Genomic DNA, 17,681 nt, shown 5'->3' with positions numbered 1-17,681 from the left:
AACAACAATAAAAAACAACACGGGCAACAAAAGGGAAAATAAAATTTAAAAAGTACAATACCCTAATTTTTAAACGAAGATTTTATACTTTGCACAAAATAACAGAGCTAGTAAGTCATAAAGTCATTAAATCTTTCTCTCTGGCAGTCCTTCTTTCTGTCAGAATGCTGTGTTAATACAAAAAATCCATGTCTGATCCATAGAACATTCAAAATCCAGCTTCAGCTAAAGTTCTATGAAAACTCAAAACTGTGGAGCCTGGGAGGTGGTGCAGTGCATAAAGTATTGGGCTCTCAAGCATGAGGTCTTGAGTTTGATCCCCAGCACTGCATGTGCCAGAGAGGTGCTCTGGTTTGTTCTCTTTCCCTCTCATTAATAAATAATAAGTAAATCTATTATTGTTATTGTTGGATACAGACAGAGAGAAGTCAAGAGGGAAAAGAGAGAAAGGGACAGAAGTAGAGACACCTACAGCACTACTTCACCTCTTGTGAAGCTTCCCTCTTGCATGTTGGGATCACGAGGCTTGAACCCAGGTCCTTGTGCATGGTAACAAACACGCTCTACCAGGTGCAACACTGCCCAGCCTCCTAAGTAAGTAAATCTTAACACACACACACACACACACACACACACACACACACACACACACACACACCTCCAAACTTAAATTCCTAATATCAACATTCTCACCTTATTTAAGACAAGTTGGTCAACAGATAAGCATTTCCCCTAATTTCTAGATGCTACTACAGAATCATTTTGATTCAGTAAGCACATGAACCACTATATTTTGTTCATGCTCTCGACAGTATCCACTATAAATTGGGGAGTTAGGGGGGCGGGTGGTGGCACACCTTGTTGAGCGTACATGTTACAATGTACAAGGACCCAGGTTTGAGCCCCCACTCCCCACCTGCAGGGGGAAAACTTTGCAAGTGGTGAAGCAGTGTTGCAGGTATCTCTCTGTCTCTCTTCCTCTCTATCACTCCCTTCCCTCACGATTTCTGGCTGTCTCTATCCAATAAAGAAAGAAAGAAAGAAATTTTTTTTAAAAAAGTAGGGAGTTAGCTTTTATCTGAAAGTAGAACTCAGGGACTTTCTCAAGACTAAGTAGCAAGTGGCAAAACCTGGTATATTCCAATCTCTATGTATTGGGTATAATCTGAATTTTCTTAAAGTTAAATTAGCTCCACAGAAAATTCAGGCAGGGAAATAGCTCGACTAGCAGAGTGAAACTTGCATGCCTGAGGCTTCCAGTTCAATACCCAATATAGCAAATACCACCTTGGTACTCTAGCTTCTCTCGCTCCCTCTCCCAATCTCTCCCTCCCCCCCAATTCTATTTAATATGAAATAAACAAAATGCACATATTTTAATGGTTGTTTTTTTAATATTTAATGATCGATTCCCTTTTGTTGCCCTTGTTGATTCTTTTTATGTTGTAGTTATTATTGTTGTTGTTATTGTCGTTGTTGGATAGGCTAGAGAGAAATGGAGAGAAGAGGGGAAGACAGAGGGGAGAGAAAGATAGACACCTGCAGACCTGCTTCACAGCCTGTGAAGCGACACCCCTACAGGTGGGGAGCCGGGGGCTCAAACTGGGATCCTTACGCCAATCTTTGAGCTTTTCGCCACCTGCGCTTAACCTGCTGCGCTACCGACCGCCCGACTCCCAATGTACGTATTTTTAAAAAGAAAATAATTCAGGGTAGGGAGACAGCATAGTCGTTATGCAAAGAGATTTTCATCCCTAAGGTTCCAAAGTCCCCTGTACCAACATAAGCCAGAGCTGAGCAGTGCTCTAGTTTAAAAAATAAAGTAGTTGGGAGTCGAGCGGTAGCACAGCGGGTTAAGCCCAAGTGGCGCGAAGCGCAAGGACTAGCGTAACAATCCCGGTTCGAGGCCCCGGCTCCCCACCTGCAGGGGAGTCGCTTCACAGACGGTGGAGCAGGTCTGCAGGTGTCTATCTTTCTCTCCCCGTCTCTGCCTTCCCCTCCTCTCTCCATTTCTCTCTGTCCTATCCAAAAACAATAACAACGACAATAATAGCCACAAGAAGAATAAAACAACAAGGGCAACAAACGAAAAAAAAATCCTCCAGGAGCAGTGGATTCGTGGTGCAGGCACCGAGCCCCAGCAATAACCCTGGAGGCAAAAATAATAATAATAAAATTAAAGTAAAAATTTATTTATTTATTTATTTTTAATATTTATTTTATTTATTTCCTTTTGTTGCCCTTGTTGTTTTATTGTTGTAGTTATTATTGTTGTTGTCGTTGTTGGATAGGACAGAGAGAACTCGCCTGCAGGTGGGGAGCCGGGGGCTCGAACCGGGATCCTTATGCCGGTCCTTGTGCTTTGCGCCACCTGCGCTTAACCCGCTGCGCTACAGCCCAACTCCCAAAAGTAAAAAATTTTAATATATAAACAATATAATGATTAAATTCAGTGCCAGAAGAATCTGCTGTGTACTTACATTCACAAACTAATAATACAGGTGAAGCAGTTTAAATAAATATGACTACCTCAGATTCCCTTTCAAATTATTTTACACAGGAAGAAATGCACTTGAACTTTTAGAAGGAGGAACAAACTCCAAAGTGACGGGATTTCAAGAAACTGACTAAAAATCACTTTTTTTTTCTGGCATCTCCCAGAATGAGAATTTACTGTAAGAACCTCTTCTCAATGAGCAGGAGATTCTTATAGATTAATACTATCTCCTGCTCACATCCTGAACTTGCACAGCATCACAATGTCACTCACATCTTCCTCATTTCCTTCCCTGTTGAGCCATACAAGCCTCATGAAAGCCACCTAAATATGAAATGAAAAGTATAACAGCCTCCCATAATCTCCATAAAGAATGACCAAAAGGTAACTGCAACCTTGCAAAGCAAATTTATTTCCTGCTAGTTTGATTACTTAGCGAGACCTCAAAATAACAGGCATTAGAATAAGACAAAGCGGGGTGGGCCAGGAGGTGGCGCACTGGTAAAGCTATGAACTCTCAAGCACGAGGTCCCGATTTTTTTTTATATAGTTTTATTCATCTTGGTCTTTATTTTTTTTTATTATTGGGGAATGAGGTCCCGATTTTAATTCTCAGCAGCACATGTGCCAGAGTGATGTCTGGTTCTTTCTCTCTCCTCCTATCTTTCTCATAAATAAATAAAATCTTAAAATAATAAGACAAAGCGGGTTGGGCGGTAGCGCAGTGGGTTAAACGCACATGGCGCAAAGGACAGGGACCAGAGCAAGGATCCAGGTTTGAGCCCCTGGCTCCCCAGCTGTAGGGGGGGTCACTTCACAAGCGGTAAAGCAGGTCTGCAGGTGTCTTATCTTTCTCTCCCCCTCTCCATCTCCCCCCTCTCTCTCGATTTCTCTCTGTCCTATCCAACAACATCAATGGCAACAATAACGACAAGGGCAACAAAATGGAAAAAATAGTCTCCAGGAGCAGTGGATTCGTGGTACAGGCACCGAGCCCCAGCGATAACCCTGGAGGCAAAAAAAAAAAAAAAAAAAAAAAGAATAAGACAAAGAGACCCAAAATTACTAAGTCATGGTCCTGGAGAATTTATTAAGTAGAGGTGTATATATTGGATTTGGGAGACAGCATAATGGTTATGCAAAAGAATCTCATGCTTGAGGCTTCAAGGTCCCAGGTCCAATCCCAAGCACCGCCTTAAACCAGAGCTGAGCAGTCCTCTGGTCTTTCTCTCTGTATCTCTCTCTCTCTCATTAAAAAAATAAAATAGAGGGGGCTGAGCGGCATAGTGGGTTAAGCACACATGGCCTGAAGCACAAGAACCGGCTTAAGGATCCTGGTTCTAGCCCCCCAGCTCCCCACCTGCAGGGAGAGGGTCGCTTCACAGGTGGTGAAGCAGGTATTCAGGTATCTTTCTCTCTCCCTTTGTCCTCCCCTTCTCTCTCCATTTCTCTCTGTCCTACCCAACAACAAAGACAGAAAATAACATTAATAACAAAGGGAACAAAAGGTAAAAAATAGTCTCCAGGAGCAGTGGTTTGGTAGTGCAGGCACCAAGCCCCAGCAAGAACCCTGGAGGCAAAAAAATAAATAAATAATAAAATAGAAAGTGTATATGTTGATATTTCCTTTCTTGCATTTTATTAAGTTCTTTTTTATTATCTTTATTTGCTTATTTGATATAGACAGCCAGAAATTGAGAGGGAAATGGGTGGCAGAGAGGGAGAGAGGCAAAGAGACACCTGCAGATTCGCTTCACTGTTTGCTAAGACACCTGTAGATCTGCTTCACTGTTTCCCTGCAGATGGGAAGCCAGGGGCTGGAACCCAAATCTTTGCGCGGAACCTTGCACTTCATACTAAGTACACTTAACCCGATGCGCCATCGCCAGGCCCCTGGGTTTTTTATTCTTTTTCCCCTTTTTGTTGCCCTTGTTATTGTAGTTATTACTGTTGTTGTTACTGATGTTGTCATTGTTGGATAGGACAGAGAGAAATGGAGAGAGGAAGGGAAAACAGAAAGGGGAAGAGAAAGATAAGACACCTGCAGACCTGCTTCACCGCCTGTGAAGCGACTCCCCTGCAGGTGGGGAGCCGGGGGCTCGAACTGGGATCCTTATGCCATTCCTTGTGCTTTGTGCCAAGTGCACTTAACCAGCTGGGCTCTGACTCTGGGATTTTTATTCTTTTCTTTTTTTTTTTTTTTTAACAGAGCACTGCTCAACTCTGGCTTATGGTGGTGTGGGGGATTGAACCTGGGACTTGAGAGCTTCAAGCATGACAGTCTCTTTGCATAACCATTATGCTATACCCCCACCCGGGTTTTTTATTCTTATGCACCTTCACATACATATCTCTAGCTATGGTCAAGATATCAAGCTCACCCCCAGCTGACTACTAAAATCTCTATATGTACATCCCACAAGCAATTTGATGCCAGCATAGCAGCCTCTCCCCTATACGCTCTTTCCAAACGCACCCCAGAAAGAGATATTGAGAAAGGAAGGGAGGAATGGGGGGTGGGATGGAAGGACAGGTCGAGGCACATGCAGATGAGTGCACATTACAATGCTCAAGGACCCGAGTTCAAGTCCCCAGTCCCCACCTGAAAGGGGGAAGCTTGCAAGTAGTAAAGCAGTGCTGCAGGTTATCTCTGTCTCTCTCTCCCTCTCTATCTCCCCCTTCCCTCTTGATTTCTCTCTGTCTCTATCCAATAAATAAATAAGTAAATATAAAGAAAGGATAGATGGATGGAAGGAAGCTGCTTCTTTTTGAATTCATACTCTGGTCAATGAAATTCTTATTCACACAATCTCCATTAGAAACTTTGGCCTACCCTCTGTCAGTAAACCTTGTTGTATCTATTTCAGAATGACAAGTAAAATCCATCCTCCATCCTTATTCCCAAGATCATATCTTATTCAGACTCCTAGTCAACTAAAACTACTTTAATTAGTGGCAGTACTACACTCTACATTCTAGTAGCCTAACAAGCTTCCTACTCTCTTTTCAGTCTCACCTCCAGGTAATTGCCCCACCACACATCCAGTTTTAGATAAATCTCTGACACTTAAAATATGAACTTCCTTCCTTCCTCACACTTTCACCAGGCTTTTGTGTGGGCTACTTTTTTTAGGTAGGATGCTATCTTCCTGGTCCAAGATGCAGGTTTCTAACCCCGGTATCAGTCATGTGGGAAGTACTCAATGAATTTTTTGGGTAAATAATTCCCCCTACCACATCCAGGTTCAATTTGTAATTTGGCTATTTTCTCTAAATTATATGAATTCCTGGTCCTGGCTCTATTCCAGCTTTCATAACAAATACTTTGAGTTCTCAAGGGTCTTTTTTAAAGGTTTATTTATTTTCATGAGACATCCAGAAGAGATAAATCAGGGGGGCCGGGCAGTAGAGCAGCAGGTTAAGCACACATGGCATGAAGCTCAAGCACCAGTATAAGGATCCTGGTTCGAGCCCCCGGCTCCCCACTTGCAGGGGGGTTGCTTCACAAGCGGTGAAGCAGGTCTGCAGGTGTCTATCTTTTTCTCCTCCTCTCTGTCCTCTCCTCTCTCGATATCTCTCTGTCATATCCAACAACAATGACAGCAATAACAACAACAACAATAATAATAACACCAACAACTATTAAAAACCAACAACAAGGGCAACAAAAGGGGAAAAATAGCCTCCAGGAGCAGTGGATTCATAGTGCAGGCACCGAGCCCCAGCAATAACCCTGGAGGCAAACAAAAAAAAAAAAAAGAGAGTGAGAGAGAGAGATAAATTAAGCCACTATTCAGCTCTTGACATATGGTGGTGATGGGGATTGAACCTGGGACCTCCAGTGCCTCATGCATGCAGGTTGGTGCTCTATGGCTGAGCTAATCTACCCGGTCCGGAAGCTTGTTTGTGTTTGTTTGTTTCTAATGCACAGATGCTGAACAACTCAATGAGTTATTCTAGCTCCAATTTTCAATGAAAGAAAAGGTTCCCCTATTCATGAAGAACAGGGATTCTCCCTTTAAAACTGCAACAATAGACGCCAACCTTTCCCCAGACTGATTAATCATGATATCCACAAAGCCTTCACCTAGCAAGTACTGTACACACAACTCAGCACAAGGCACACCCAGAAAAATCCCAATGAACTTGTGTGCGAAGTTAAGGGCAGGGACACAGCCCTATTTACCCTGGCTGACAAAGTCACTGACAGTGAGCTCAGAAAGGTCTAGACACCACTCTCTCTCACTGAGCTCAAAACTTTTCTCTGGAGAGGAGGAGTTGGGGGAAGAGTATGCTCATCCCAGAAACACTGATTTGGGCCTGGCCCAGTTTCTGCTCTGGGGACAGCTTCTATAAACGCTCCATCTCCTCGTGTTTCTCCCCCACCTCCTCGTGTTTTCTCCCCTGAGTGGCTTCATTTCCCAGGCTCGCACCCTGTAGCCCCGTCACCTCCCACTGAAGGCTGGGTGTCAGAGATGATAGGCGACACCGGGCGAGGGCCCTTCCGGGACACCTGATGACTCCGGACAGACCGGCCCCCTCTCTCGGAGGTCTGGCCCAGCCCTCACCCCAGGCTCAGGCGCGGCAGAGGGTCCCTCCCCCCCCCCCCCCCCCCCGGGCAGAAACAACCAGGGGGAGATGCACTCCGGCGGCCGGACAGTTCTTGTCTGCCGGTGCTGGGGTCAAAGGTCACCAACTCTGCAGCCAGGAGGGCCCGGCAAGGACCGGGAGCCGGCCCGACACACCGGTATCTAAAGGTCCGACGGGCGGGCCACTAGAGAAGCGCCTCACTTCTGGCCGCCCCGTCCCAGCCTCCTCGCCGCGCACAGCCCCACAGGCCCAGCAGCGGTCCACCCTTCCTCGCCCCCAGCCCCGTCACCCCGCAGCCAGAGCCGAGAGCAGGCCCCGCCCCCGAGCCGCCTTGGGACCGAGGCCTAGTATCTCAGGATCGGAGGCGTGGGCCAGGTTCGGAGACCCGCCGGAGCCGGGACGGCTTACCGAGCCCCGCGGCTCCTCCTCCACCACCCGCGCCGTTCCCGGGCCCACTCGCTCCCGACGCCGCCGCTGCTCCGTGATCCCGGACGCGTTCCGGACCTCCCCCTACCCTTTCCCGGCCCACCGTGCCCCGCTGGGTCCTAGAACCTGCCTCGTTACGGGCTGCCACTTCCTGAGACTGGCTCAGACCACGACTCCCAGCAAGCACCACAAAAACTACAACTCCCGAAAGACATCTCGTGAAGCGGATTCGCAAAGGAAGCAACTATAGAGGGTCTTCTGGAAGCGAGTTGCAAGCAGTTCTTGGAATGATAGCAGCAGAAAGGATGCTCGATGCTCTAGAGACACTCGAAGTTTGGAAAGATCTGTGTGCCAAGTTGTTAATTTCAACTTGGTAAGGAATAAATTGGAAATGTGCTAATTAATTCAACTATATATTCGTGCAAAGCTCTGTGACCTAAACCTATTTTCTCTCTCCCTCTCACGCGCGCTCTCTTTTTTTCCAGAGCACTGCTCCGCCCTGGCTTATGGTAGTGCAAGGGATTGAACCTGGGACTTTGGAGCCTCAGGCATGACAGTCTGTTTGATAACCATTATGCTATCTACCCCCGCCCTTAAGTCTATTTTCCCAAATGCAAAATGGAAGACTTAAAAAGATAAGCCTTGGTCCTTGGAAGACGGTAAAATGTCTAGAACTTTGTACTCATAGCATGTCGTCAGGTGCCAGGCAGTGACACACGTGCTGCCATACTTAAGAGCCTGGGGCCCCACCTGCAGAGGGAACGCAACATGAGCGATGAAGCAGTGCTGTAGGTGTCTTTCTCCTTTTTTTATTTTATTTATTTATTATTTGATATGACAAAAAGAATTTGAGAGGGCAGGGGGATAGAGAGGGAGAGAAGGGGCCAGGCAGTGGCCACCTGGTTATGCACTCACATTACAGTGCGCAAGGGCCCAAGTTCAACCCCTGGTTCCCATCTGCAGGAAGAAGGTTTCACGAGTGGTGAATCAGGGCTGCAGGTGTCTCTCTGTATCTCCCCCTTCCCTCTAATTTTCTCTCTCTCTACCTAATAAATACACATGTTTAAAAAAAATAGAGAAGGAGAGGAGAGAGAGACACCTACAGCACTGCCTCACCTCTTGTGTAGCTTACACCTTGCAGTCAGGGACTGAGGGCTTAACAAAAACCATAGGATAAGAGGGGTACAACTCAGGCAGAGAGTAGATAGCATAATGGTTATGCAAATAGACTCTCGTGCTTGAGGCTCCAAAGTCCCAGGTTCAATCCCCTGCACCACCATAAACCAGAGCTGAACAGTGTTCTGGTAAAAAAAAAAAAAAGAGGGTACAACTCCACAGTTCCCACCACCAGAACTCCGTATCCCAGGCCTTCCCCTGATAGCTTTCCTATTCTTTATCCCTCTGGGAGTATGGACCAAGGGACATTGTGGGTTGCAGAAGGTGGAAGATCTGGTTTCTGTAATTGCTTCCCCGATGAACATGGGCACTGGCAGGTTGATCCATACTCCCAGCCTGTCTCTCTGTTTCCCTAGTGGGGCGGGGCTCTGGGGAAGCGGGCTCCAGGACATATTGATGGAGTCATCTGCCCAGGGAAGTCCAGTTGGCATCATGTTAGCAATATGGAACCTGGTGGCTGAAAAAAAGAGTTAACATATAGAGACAAAAAAAATGTTGACTATTTTTGAGTTTTTTTAATTTGACCTTCAAACATCTATTTTTAATCTTTATTTAACTAATAGCAACAGCCAGAAATCAAGAGAAGTTTGGGATAGAGAAGGTGAGAGACAGAGAGATGCCTACAGCCTTGCTTCACCACTAGCAAAGCTTGCCCCCTGGGAAGGGGGGCTCGGACCCAAGTCCTTGCACATTGCAACATGTGTGCTCAACTAGTTGCGCCACCACCAGGCCCCTTCTTGCTCCTTTTCTATCTACCCTTCCCCGTAGTATGCTCTCTGAGTGTCTATCCAATATAGAGGTAAGGTGATCCCATGTGTATATATACATGCAGGTACTCCCTGTCTGGGAAGACAGTGTAATGTTTATGCAAAAAGACTTTCATGCCTTAGGCTCCAAGGTCCTGGGGTTCAATCTCCAGCACCACCACCATAAACCAGAGCTGAGCAATTCCTCTTTCTCACTCTCTCCTCTCTCTCTCTCTCTCTCTCCATATATATTTAAAATCTCTTTTACAAAAGCATGCATTTCCAAGTTCAAGCTTCAACATATTCTAAGTGATGCTTGGCCTCTCCCACTCCCTCTTTCATTTTTTATTTATGATTAATAGTGGGTTACAAGATTGAAAGACTATAGGATATAGTCCCACACTGCACCCACCACCAAGGTCTGTGTCTCCCACCCTACCATCCCCCAAAGTAACAGATAACCATCACAGTTCACACACAGTCTTAGATGCATGTCATTTGGATAAATGCCCAAGAGTAGTATTGCTGGATCATAAAGTAATTCCATTTTTATTTGTTTACAGACTCTCCATAGTCTTCCAAAGGGGCTGCACTAGTTTGCATTCCCACCAGCAGTGTAGCAGAGTCCTTTTTCTCTACAACCTCACCAACACCTGTCCTTTCCTATTTTGTTGATGTAGGCCATTCTCACAGATGTGAGATTGAATCTCAGTGTAATTTTTTTTTTAATTTCTTTATTGGGGAATTATGGTTTACAATCAACAGTAAGAACACAATTGTTTTTACATGCATAACTCTGTGTAGTTTTAGTTTGCTTTTCTCTAAGGATACATGAAGGATTTCTTTATATGTCAGAGGACCATGTGTATCTCCAAAAAACTGTTTACTTAGTTCTTTTGCTCATGTTTTTAGTGGGTTTTTTTCCTTTTGTTAAGCTGGACCAGTTCTTTATAAATATTTGATATCAGTTGCTTGTTGAAGAAAGGAGGGGAAGATGGGGGGGGGGAGAAAGATAGACACCTGCAAACCTACCTCACCGCTTGTGAGGCAACCCCGAAGCAGGTGGGGAGCTGGGGCTCAAACCAGGATCCTTGGGCTTTGCACCATGTGCGTTTAACCCATGGATCTACTGCCCAGCCACACTTTCTCCCTTTCTATCTTCCCCTTGCCTCTCGATTTCTTGCTGTCTCCAGCAATCCAATAATATAACGAATAAATAAATAAGTGAAACTCAACACAGATGGTGATAACGCCAGCAGAATGCTAGATTTACATGTATGAGATCCTGGGCTCAATTCCTAAAGTCACATGTACTAAAGTGAGTGATTTACATTCAACAGTAAGTACAATAGTTTGTACATGCATAACATTTCTTAGTTTTCCACATAACAATACAACCCCCACTAGTTCCTCCCTCGTCCCCCTATCTTTCTGATTAATAAATAAAATCTTTTTTTTAAATAAAATATATTTTTTAAAAAACTAAAAAATGAATGGGAATGACCCAAAGATAGTTCACCTAATAGGGCATGTGTCTTGCTATGCAAATGGTCCTGGTTTGAAATCCTGCTCTACATGGGGTCACCACAAGCACCAGGGGAAGTTCTGCGGTATCTCCTTTCTCACTGCTTTTCTTTCTGAAATAAAGAGGGTCAGCAAAAGTTAAAATGTGCAAGATCCCTGCATCACCAAAAAAGAATAGGAAGGCACAGGAGGTAGGCACCTTGAGGCAAGCCTCAGTGGTTCCTGAACCTGAATTAGAATGCTTCTAGAAGAATCTTTTTTCATTACCTTTTTTAAGTTTCCCTTTTTTAAAAAAAAAATCTTTTTATTTTATTTATTATTGGATAGAGTCAGAAAAAAAATTGAGAAGGGAGATGAGAGTTGGGAGGGAAAGAGAGAAACACCTGTAGCCCTGCTTCACTACTTATGAAGCTTTTCCCCTGTAGGTGGGGACCAGGAGCTTGAACACAGGTCCTTGTGCACTGTAATGTATGCGCTTAACCAGGTGTGCCAGTGCCTGGCCCCTCCTTTTCTATATCTTTAACAAACCTTTTTTTTTTTTAAAGATTTTCTTTTTTTATTTTATTATATTTATTTTCCCTTTTGTTGCCCTTGTTTTTTATTGTTGTTGTTATTGATGTCGTCATTGTTGGATAGGACAGAGAGAAATCGAGAGAGGAGGGGAAGACAGAGGGGGAGAGAAAGATAGACACCTGTAGACCTGTTTCACCGCCTGTGAAGTGAACCCCCCCCCCACAGGTGGGGAGCCAGGGACTGGAACCAGGATCCTTGCTCCTTGCGCTTCCCGCCGCCTGCTCTTAACCCGCTTCGCTACCACCTAACTCCCAATAAACCTTTAAACAAACCTTTGATGAGCACTGCACTCAGATTGCGAGTGCTTGAAACCCTGCCTCTATGTCTACTGATCTGATGACTGTGTGATCTTGGCCAATTAAGGTCTCTGTTTCATTTCCTTTATCTGGCGCAGCAGATTAAGCACACGTACCGCAAGGCCGGTTAGGATCCCGGTTCAAGCCCCAGGCTCCCCACCTGCAGGGGAGTCGTTTCACAGGCGGTGAAGCAGATCTACAGGTGTCTCTCTGTCTTTCTTCCTATCTCCCCCTTCTCTCTCAATTTCTCTCTGTCTCTATCCAATAATAACAACAACAAAACAAACAAAAAAAAGATTTCCTTTATCTGTAAGAGTTGGGAGTAGGTGGCTGTCAAAGTGAATGTAATGGAAGATATAGGTATATATATTCCCCCAGAGACTGTCATCTTCATAGGGTGGATTTTTTTTTTCCTCCAGGATTATCACTGGGGCTCAGTGCCTGTACTAAGGATCCACTGCTCCTGGAGGCAATTTTTTCCCTTTTGTTACCTTTGTTATTTACTGTTATTATTATATTGTTGCCATTGCTGTTGTTGTTGGATAGGACAGAGAGAAATCGAGAAAGGACGGGAAGACAGAGGGGGAAAGAAAGACACCTACAGACCTGCTTCACCAGTTGTGAAGCGACCCCCCTGCATGTGGGGAGCTGGGGGCTCAAACCCGGATTCTTAACGCTGGTCCTTGCGCTTCTTGCCATATGCACTAGCACTTAACCCCTACCGCCCGGCCCCCGGAATTGTGTGTGTGTGTGTGTGTGTGTGTGTGTGTGTGTGTGTGTCCACGTGTTGGATTGTTTTTGTTGGGGTTTGTTCATTTTTGGTAACCACAGCACTGCTCAGCTCTGGCTTATGGTAGTGCTAGGGATTGAAATTGGGACCTTAGAAACTCAGGCAAGAAAGTTCTGCATAACCACTATACTATCTCCCCTGCCCTAAAACATATTTATTTGTTTAGTTTAATGGGGGGAGGGGAGAAGAGAATATGAGAGAGACTACAGCACTGCATTAAAGATTATGCTTGGGAGTCCGGCGGTAGCGCAGTGGGTTAAACGCACATGGTGCAAAGAGCAAGGAGCGGCCTAAGGATCCTGGTTCGAGTTCCTGGCTCCCCACATGCAGGGGAATCGCTTCACAAGTGGTGAAGCAGGTCTGCATGTGTCTTATCTTTCTCTCCCCCTCCTCTCTCCATTTCTCTCTGTCCTATCTAACAACGACATCAATAATAATTACAACAACAATAAAAAACAAGGACAACAAAAGGGAAAATAAATATTTTTTAAAAGATTAGGTGCCTCGTTAGCTCAGTAGGTAGCGCTTCAGTCTCATAAAAATAATAATAATAATTGCTGGGAGTTGGGCGGAAGCGCAGCGGGTTAAGCGCAGGTGGCGCTAAAGCTCCAGCACCCACATAAGGATCCCGGTTCGAGCCCCTGGCTCCCCCCTGCAGGGGAGTCGCTTCACAGGCGGTGAAGCAGGTCTGCAGGTGTCTTTCTCTCCCCCTCTTTGTCTTCCTCCGTCTTTCCATTTCTCTGTCCTATCCAACAACGACGACATCAATATCAACAACAATAATAACTACAACAATAAAACACAAGGGTAACAAAAGGGAATAAATAAATGAAAAAAAAAACTTTTAAAAAATTGTGCTTGGGAGGCTTTTTTAAAATCTTTATTTATTGGATAGAAACAGCCAGAAATCGAGAGGGAAGGAGGAGATAGAGAGACACCTGCAGCCCTGCTTCACCACTCGCAAAGGTTTCCCCCTGCAGGTGAGGGCCAGGGGCTCAAACCTGGGTCCTTTTGCACTGTAAAATGTCACTCAACCAAGTGCACCACCACCCGCCCCCCCCCTTTTTTTTTTCTTACCAGAGCATTGCTCAGCTCTGGTTTATGGTGGTGTGGGGGATTGAACCTGGGACTTGAGAGCCTCAGGCATGAAAGTCTCTTTGCATAACCATTATGGTATACACCCACTTTTTTTTTTCTTTTTAAACCAGGGCACTACTCAACTCTGACTTATGGTGGTGCAGAGGATCGAACCTAGAACTTAGGAGACCTCCGACATAACAGTCTCTTTGTATAACATAACCATTATGCTATCTCCCTGTCTGAGATGGAGATTGTTTGATTCAGCACTGTCCACTCAGATCAGGGCAATAGTAGAGCTCAATACAAGTTGGAGTGAGAGAGCAGGGTCTGGTGAAAAGAAAGCTTGGGAAGAGGGACGCTCTCAGTTTCCCAGCTCTGCGGGGCTGGAATCCAACTCAAGACAACTCACCGGCTTCCTGAGAGCAGCCCTGGCGCTGGCGAGGTGGGAGGGGCTGAGATTTGGGGTGCTGCGAGGCTCCGCCCCCGGCGGGCGGCGTGGGCGGGGCGAGGCGGGAGCCCGGAGCCGGGAGCCTGGAGCGAGCTAGCGGGGCGGGGCGGCCTCTGCGACCTGGGGGCCGGAAGTCTCCAGCGGCTCGCCGCCAGTCCAGGCTGTGATCCGGCCGGAGATCCGCCTCTAGCACCATGAAGCGCGTGGGGACGCTGCGCCTGCTCTCGGACCTCAGCAACTTTAGCGGCGCGGCCCGGCTCCGGGAGGTGCTGGCCGGGGACTCGGGCGTCCGCGTCCGCAGCAGCCCGGACGGCCGCCACCTGCTGCTGCTGCGGCCCCCCGGAGCGCCCGGCCCGCAGCTGGTGGTCGCGGCGCGTGGGGCGGGTGCCGAGCTGGAGCGAGCCTGGCCAGCCGGTCAGCCCCCACCGCTGGACGCCTTCTTCCTGCCGTGGCCGGTGAGGCCGGCGCTGGTCCTGGTGTGGGAGAGCGGCCTGACCGAGGTGTGGGGCGTGGGGTTGGGACCCGGCTGGCGGCTGCTGCAGAGCACCGAGCTGTGTCCAGGGGCCGCAGCCCGCGTGGTGGCCGTGGCGGCGCCCCGAGGCCGCCTGGTGTGGTGCGAGGAGCGTCGGGCGGGTGCTGAGGGCCACCTCGGGCAGCCAGCCGCCACTTTCAGTCACTGCGTGTGCGTCAAAACCCTGGAACCCAGCGGAGAAGCCGGCACCAACCTGGGCCTCACACACACCCTGCTGCGTCGATGTCCCCCTTTTGGACTGCTGGCCTCCCGTAAGGACCTCTTCCTGGTGCCCACCGCCACCGCCTGGCCTGGAGTGGCCCACATCCTGCTCATCTGGAGCCCAAGCAAAGGCAAGGTGACGGTGGCCGCCCCATGTCTTGGCCTCTCCCACAGTAAGAGCCTGAATTCCAGACGAGGGGATACGTGGGACTTCCCCATGTTGCTTCGAGGTCTTCCTGGACTACTGACCCCCAGGGAGCCAGTGGCCGTGCACACCTGGGCCCCCATTTCCCAGGGCCTGCTGCTGCTGGACTTAAGGGGCACTGTGAGACTGGTGCAAGCCCACGGTGGTGTCCGGGTGGTGGGCACCCTGCAGGAGGCACCCGTAGGCCCAGCAGGAACTGCAGCCCTGGGGACATTTCATGGTACCCTGGCCTGTGTGCTGGGCTCCACATTGGAGCTGTTGGACATGGGCAGCGGGCAATTGCTGGAGAGGAAGGTGCTAAGTACAGACCGACTGTATTTGTTGGAGCCCCCTGCCCCTGGCGTGGAGGAGGAAGAAGACCTGGAGTCCCGAGGGGGTCTGCGTTTGCTTTCTGCCTTGGGTCTCTTTGCAGTAGGCTGGAAAACCCCACGGGGTCTTGAGCTGCCATCAGCTGAAGACCTGGTATTTGAAGAGGCCTGTGAGTACTACCAGCGGCGAAGCCTGCGGGGTACCCAGCTCACCCCAGAGGAACTGAGACACAATAGCACATTCCGGGCACCTCAGACCTTGGCCTCCATCCTCCAAGGCCATGTGTCTCCATCTGCACTGTTGACCACACTGAGATCTGAGCTTCGGGATTACCGGGGTTTAGAGCACCTCAAAGCCCAGCTAGTAGCTGGGGATGAGGAGGAGGCTGGATGGACTGAGCTGGCAGAGAATGAAGTGGCTCGCCTACTGAGGACCGAGTTGCTGGGAGACCAGTTGGCCCAACTCAACACTGTTTTTCAAGCGCTCCCCATAGCAGCCTGGGGTGCTATCCTTAGGGCCCTACAGCTCCAGCCGGATGGGAATGGCAGGCTGCGGTCCCAAGCTCCCCCCGATGTGTGGAAGAAGGTTTTAGGGAGTACCGCAGCTGGAAAGGAACTCCCTAATGGGGTACTGCCCCTCTTTGAACTTCTGTGCCAGTGCCTCTGCCGGCTGGAGCCACAGTGGCTTCCACCCTTTGTGGAACTGGCACAGCAGCAGGGTGGACCTGGCTGGGGTGCAGGGGGCCCAGGGCTGCCCCTGTACCGCCGAGCCCTGGCAGTGCTTGGTGAGGAGGGGGCCAGGCCGGAGGCACTAGAACTAGAACTACTCCTGGGTAGTGGGCGGCCCAAAGCGGTGCTCCAAGCAGTGGGGCAGTTAGTGCAAAAGGAGCAGTGGGAGCGGGTTCTAGAAGCTGGTCTGGCCCTTGGCCCCTCCAGCCCCCTCCTTCGAAGCGAGATCTTCAAACTCCTGTTGGCTGAATTTGCCCGACACCGCCGATTGGATGCTCACCTGCCCCTCCTCTGCCGCCTGTGTCCACCGGACCTAGCTCCAGCTGAGCTTCTGCTTCTCCTGCGGACATACCTCCCAGATGAGCTGGGCCCCCCCACCCCATTCCCTGAGCCTGGGGCTGAACTCCCTCTCACCATAGGCTTGCTCAGAGACTTGCTGGAGCAGACTGGGACTCAAGGACAGCCCTCAGGCCCAGTTCTAAGTCTCTATGAGGACATTCTGTGTGACCTAGGCCCTCCGCCTCCTACCCCACCTCGGGAGCCTGTGACAGCCCACCAGACATCAGACCACCCAGACCCAGAGGCCTGGGCACAATCTGGACAGGATCTCTGTATGACAGACACAAACTGAGATGTGTTTCTAGGGCACAGTGGCCAGGGGAGGGGGCTAGGAGTTGGAGAGGCCCAGCATGGACCCTGTGTGCCTACAATGTACAATATCATAGTGTAGTGTTATAAATGTTCTTGGTCTTTGTCCTTGCACAGAGTTCCTAAAATCCTGGGACTTTCCAGAGGGACAGGGGTGCCCTTTGTCACTCATAAAGAGACCCTTTAGATCATATCTGCATTTATGCTAATTAGGTGACAAACATGGGGTCGGTCACCATGAGAACCTAGTGTGAAACTTGGAAGTCTCAATCTGACCTCCTTGAGCAATGCAGTCTGCAGTCTAGGAAGTGGCATAGTGGCTAGAGCACCGGACTTAAAAGCATGAAATCCCAAGTTTGATCCCTTAACATTGCATGTACCAGAGTAATTCTCTGGCTTGCTCTCATGTAAATAAATAAATAAATAAGGCGTGGTCCAGGAGGTGGCTCAGTGGATAAAGTATGGGACTCTCAATCATGAGGTCCTGAGTTCAATTCCTGGCAGCACATGTACCAAAAGTGATGTCTGGTTCTTTCTCCTGTGTTTCTCATAAATAAATAAATAAAATATTTAAAATAAATAAATAAACAAGGCTTTGAGCAAGGTGGTGAGCTTCTGGCTTTTAGTGAACCCATCAAGGTTCTAAGAGGATCCCATACGCACCTCACCCCCTTCCTTGCCCTGAGCATCTCTCCCATGCTTCTGGTCCTGAGTTGTCTTTTGTAATACACCAGAAAAGTAAAACTTCTCTTATTTTAAATATTTTATTTATTTATTCATGAGAAAGATAGTAGAAAAGAGAGAAAGAACCAGACATTACTCTGGTACATGCGCTGCTGCGGATTGAATTCGACCATATGCTTGAGAGTCCAGTGCTTTATCCACTGTACCACCTCCTGGACTGTGAAAACT

The 17,681-nt window shown here is 48.1% G+C and overlaps 2 protein-coding genes across 3 annotated transcripts in view; one reads left to right on the top strand and one right to left on the bottom strand.

Annotated features, from left to right (window-relative positions):
* The window catches only part of ARMH3 (armadillo like helical domain containing 3), a 258,857-nt gene extending 251,215 nt beyond the window's left edge, over positions 1-7,642 (bottom strand). Inside the window, exon 1 of one of the 2 annotated variants that reach the window (XM_060171444.1) lies at positions 7,496-7,642. The gene's annotated coding sequence lies outside the window, so the exon portion shown is untranslated. Of the gene's footprint in view, positions 1-7,288; positions 7,443-7,495 lie in introns of those variants that run through there. The other variant, XM_060171445.1, reaches the window with a different exon arrangement.
* A 6,425-nt stretch (positions 7,643-14,067) lies between these two features.
* Positions 14,068-17,375, top strand: HPS6 (HPS6 biogenesis of lysosomal organelles complex 2 subunit 3). Its single transcript, XM_007533838.3, has one exon. It carries the CDS (start codon positions 14,341-14,343, stop codon positions 16,750-16,752), a length of 2,412 nt encoding a protein of 803 aa, XP_007533900.1. The 5' UTR covers positions 14,068-14,340; the 3' UTR covers positions 16,753-17,375.
* The last annotated feature ends 306 nt before the right edge of the window (positions 17,376-17,681 follow it).

This window comes from Erinaceus europaeus, chromosome 14 (genome assembly GCF_950295315.1).
Source record: "Erinaceus europaeus chromosome 14, mEriEur2.1, whole genome shotgun sequence".
Classification (NCBI taxonomy): domain Eukaryota; kingdom Metazoa; phylum Chordata; class Mammalia; order Eulipotyphla; family Erinaceidae; genus Erinaceus; species Erinaceus europaeus.
This window is presented reverse-complemented; position numbering and strand designations above follow the sequence as displayed.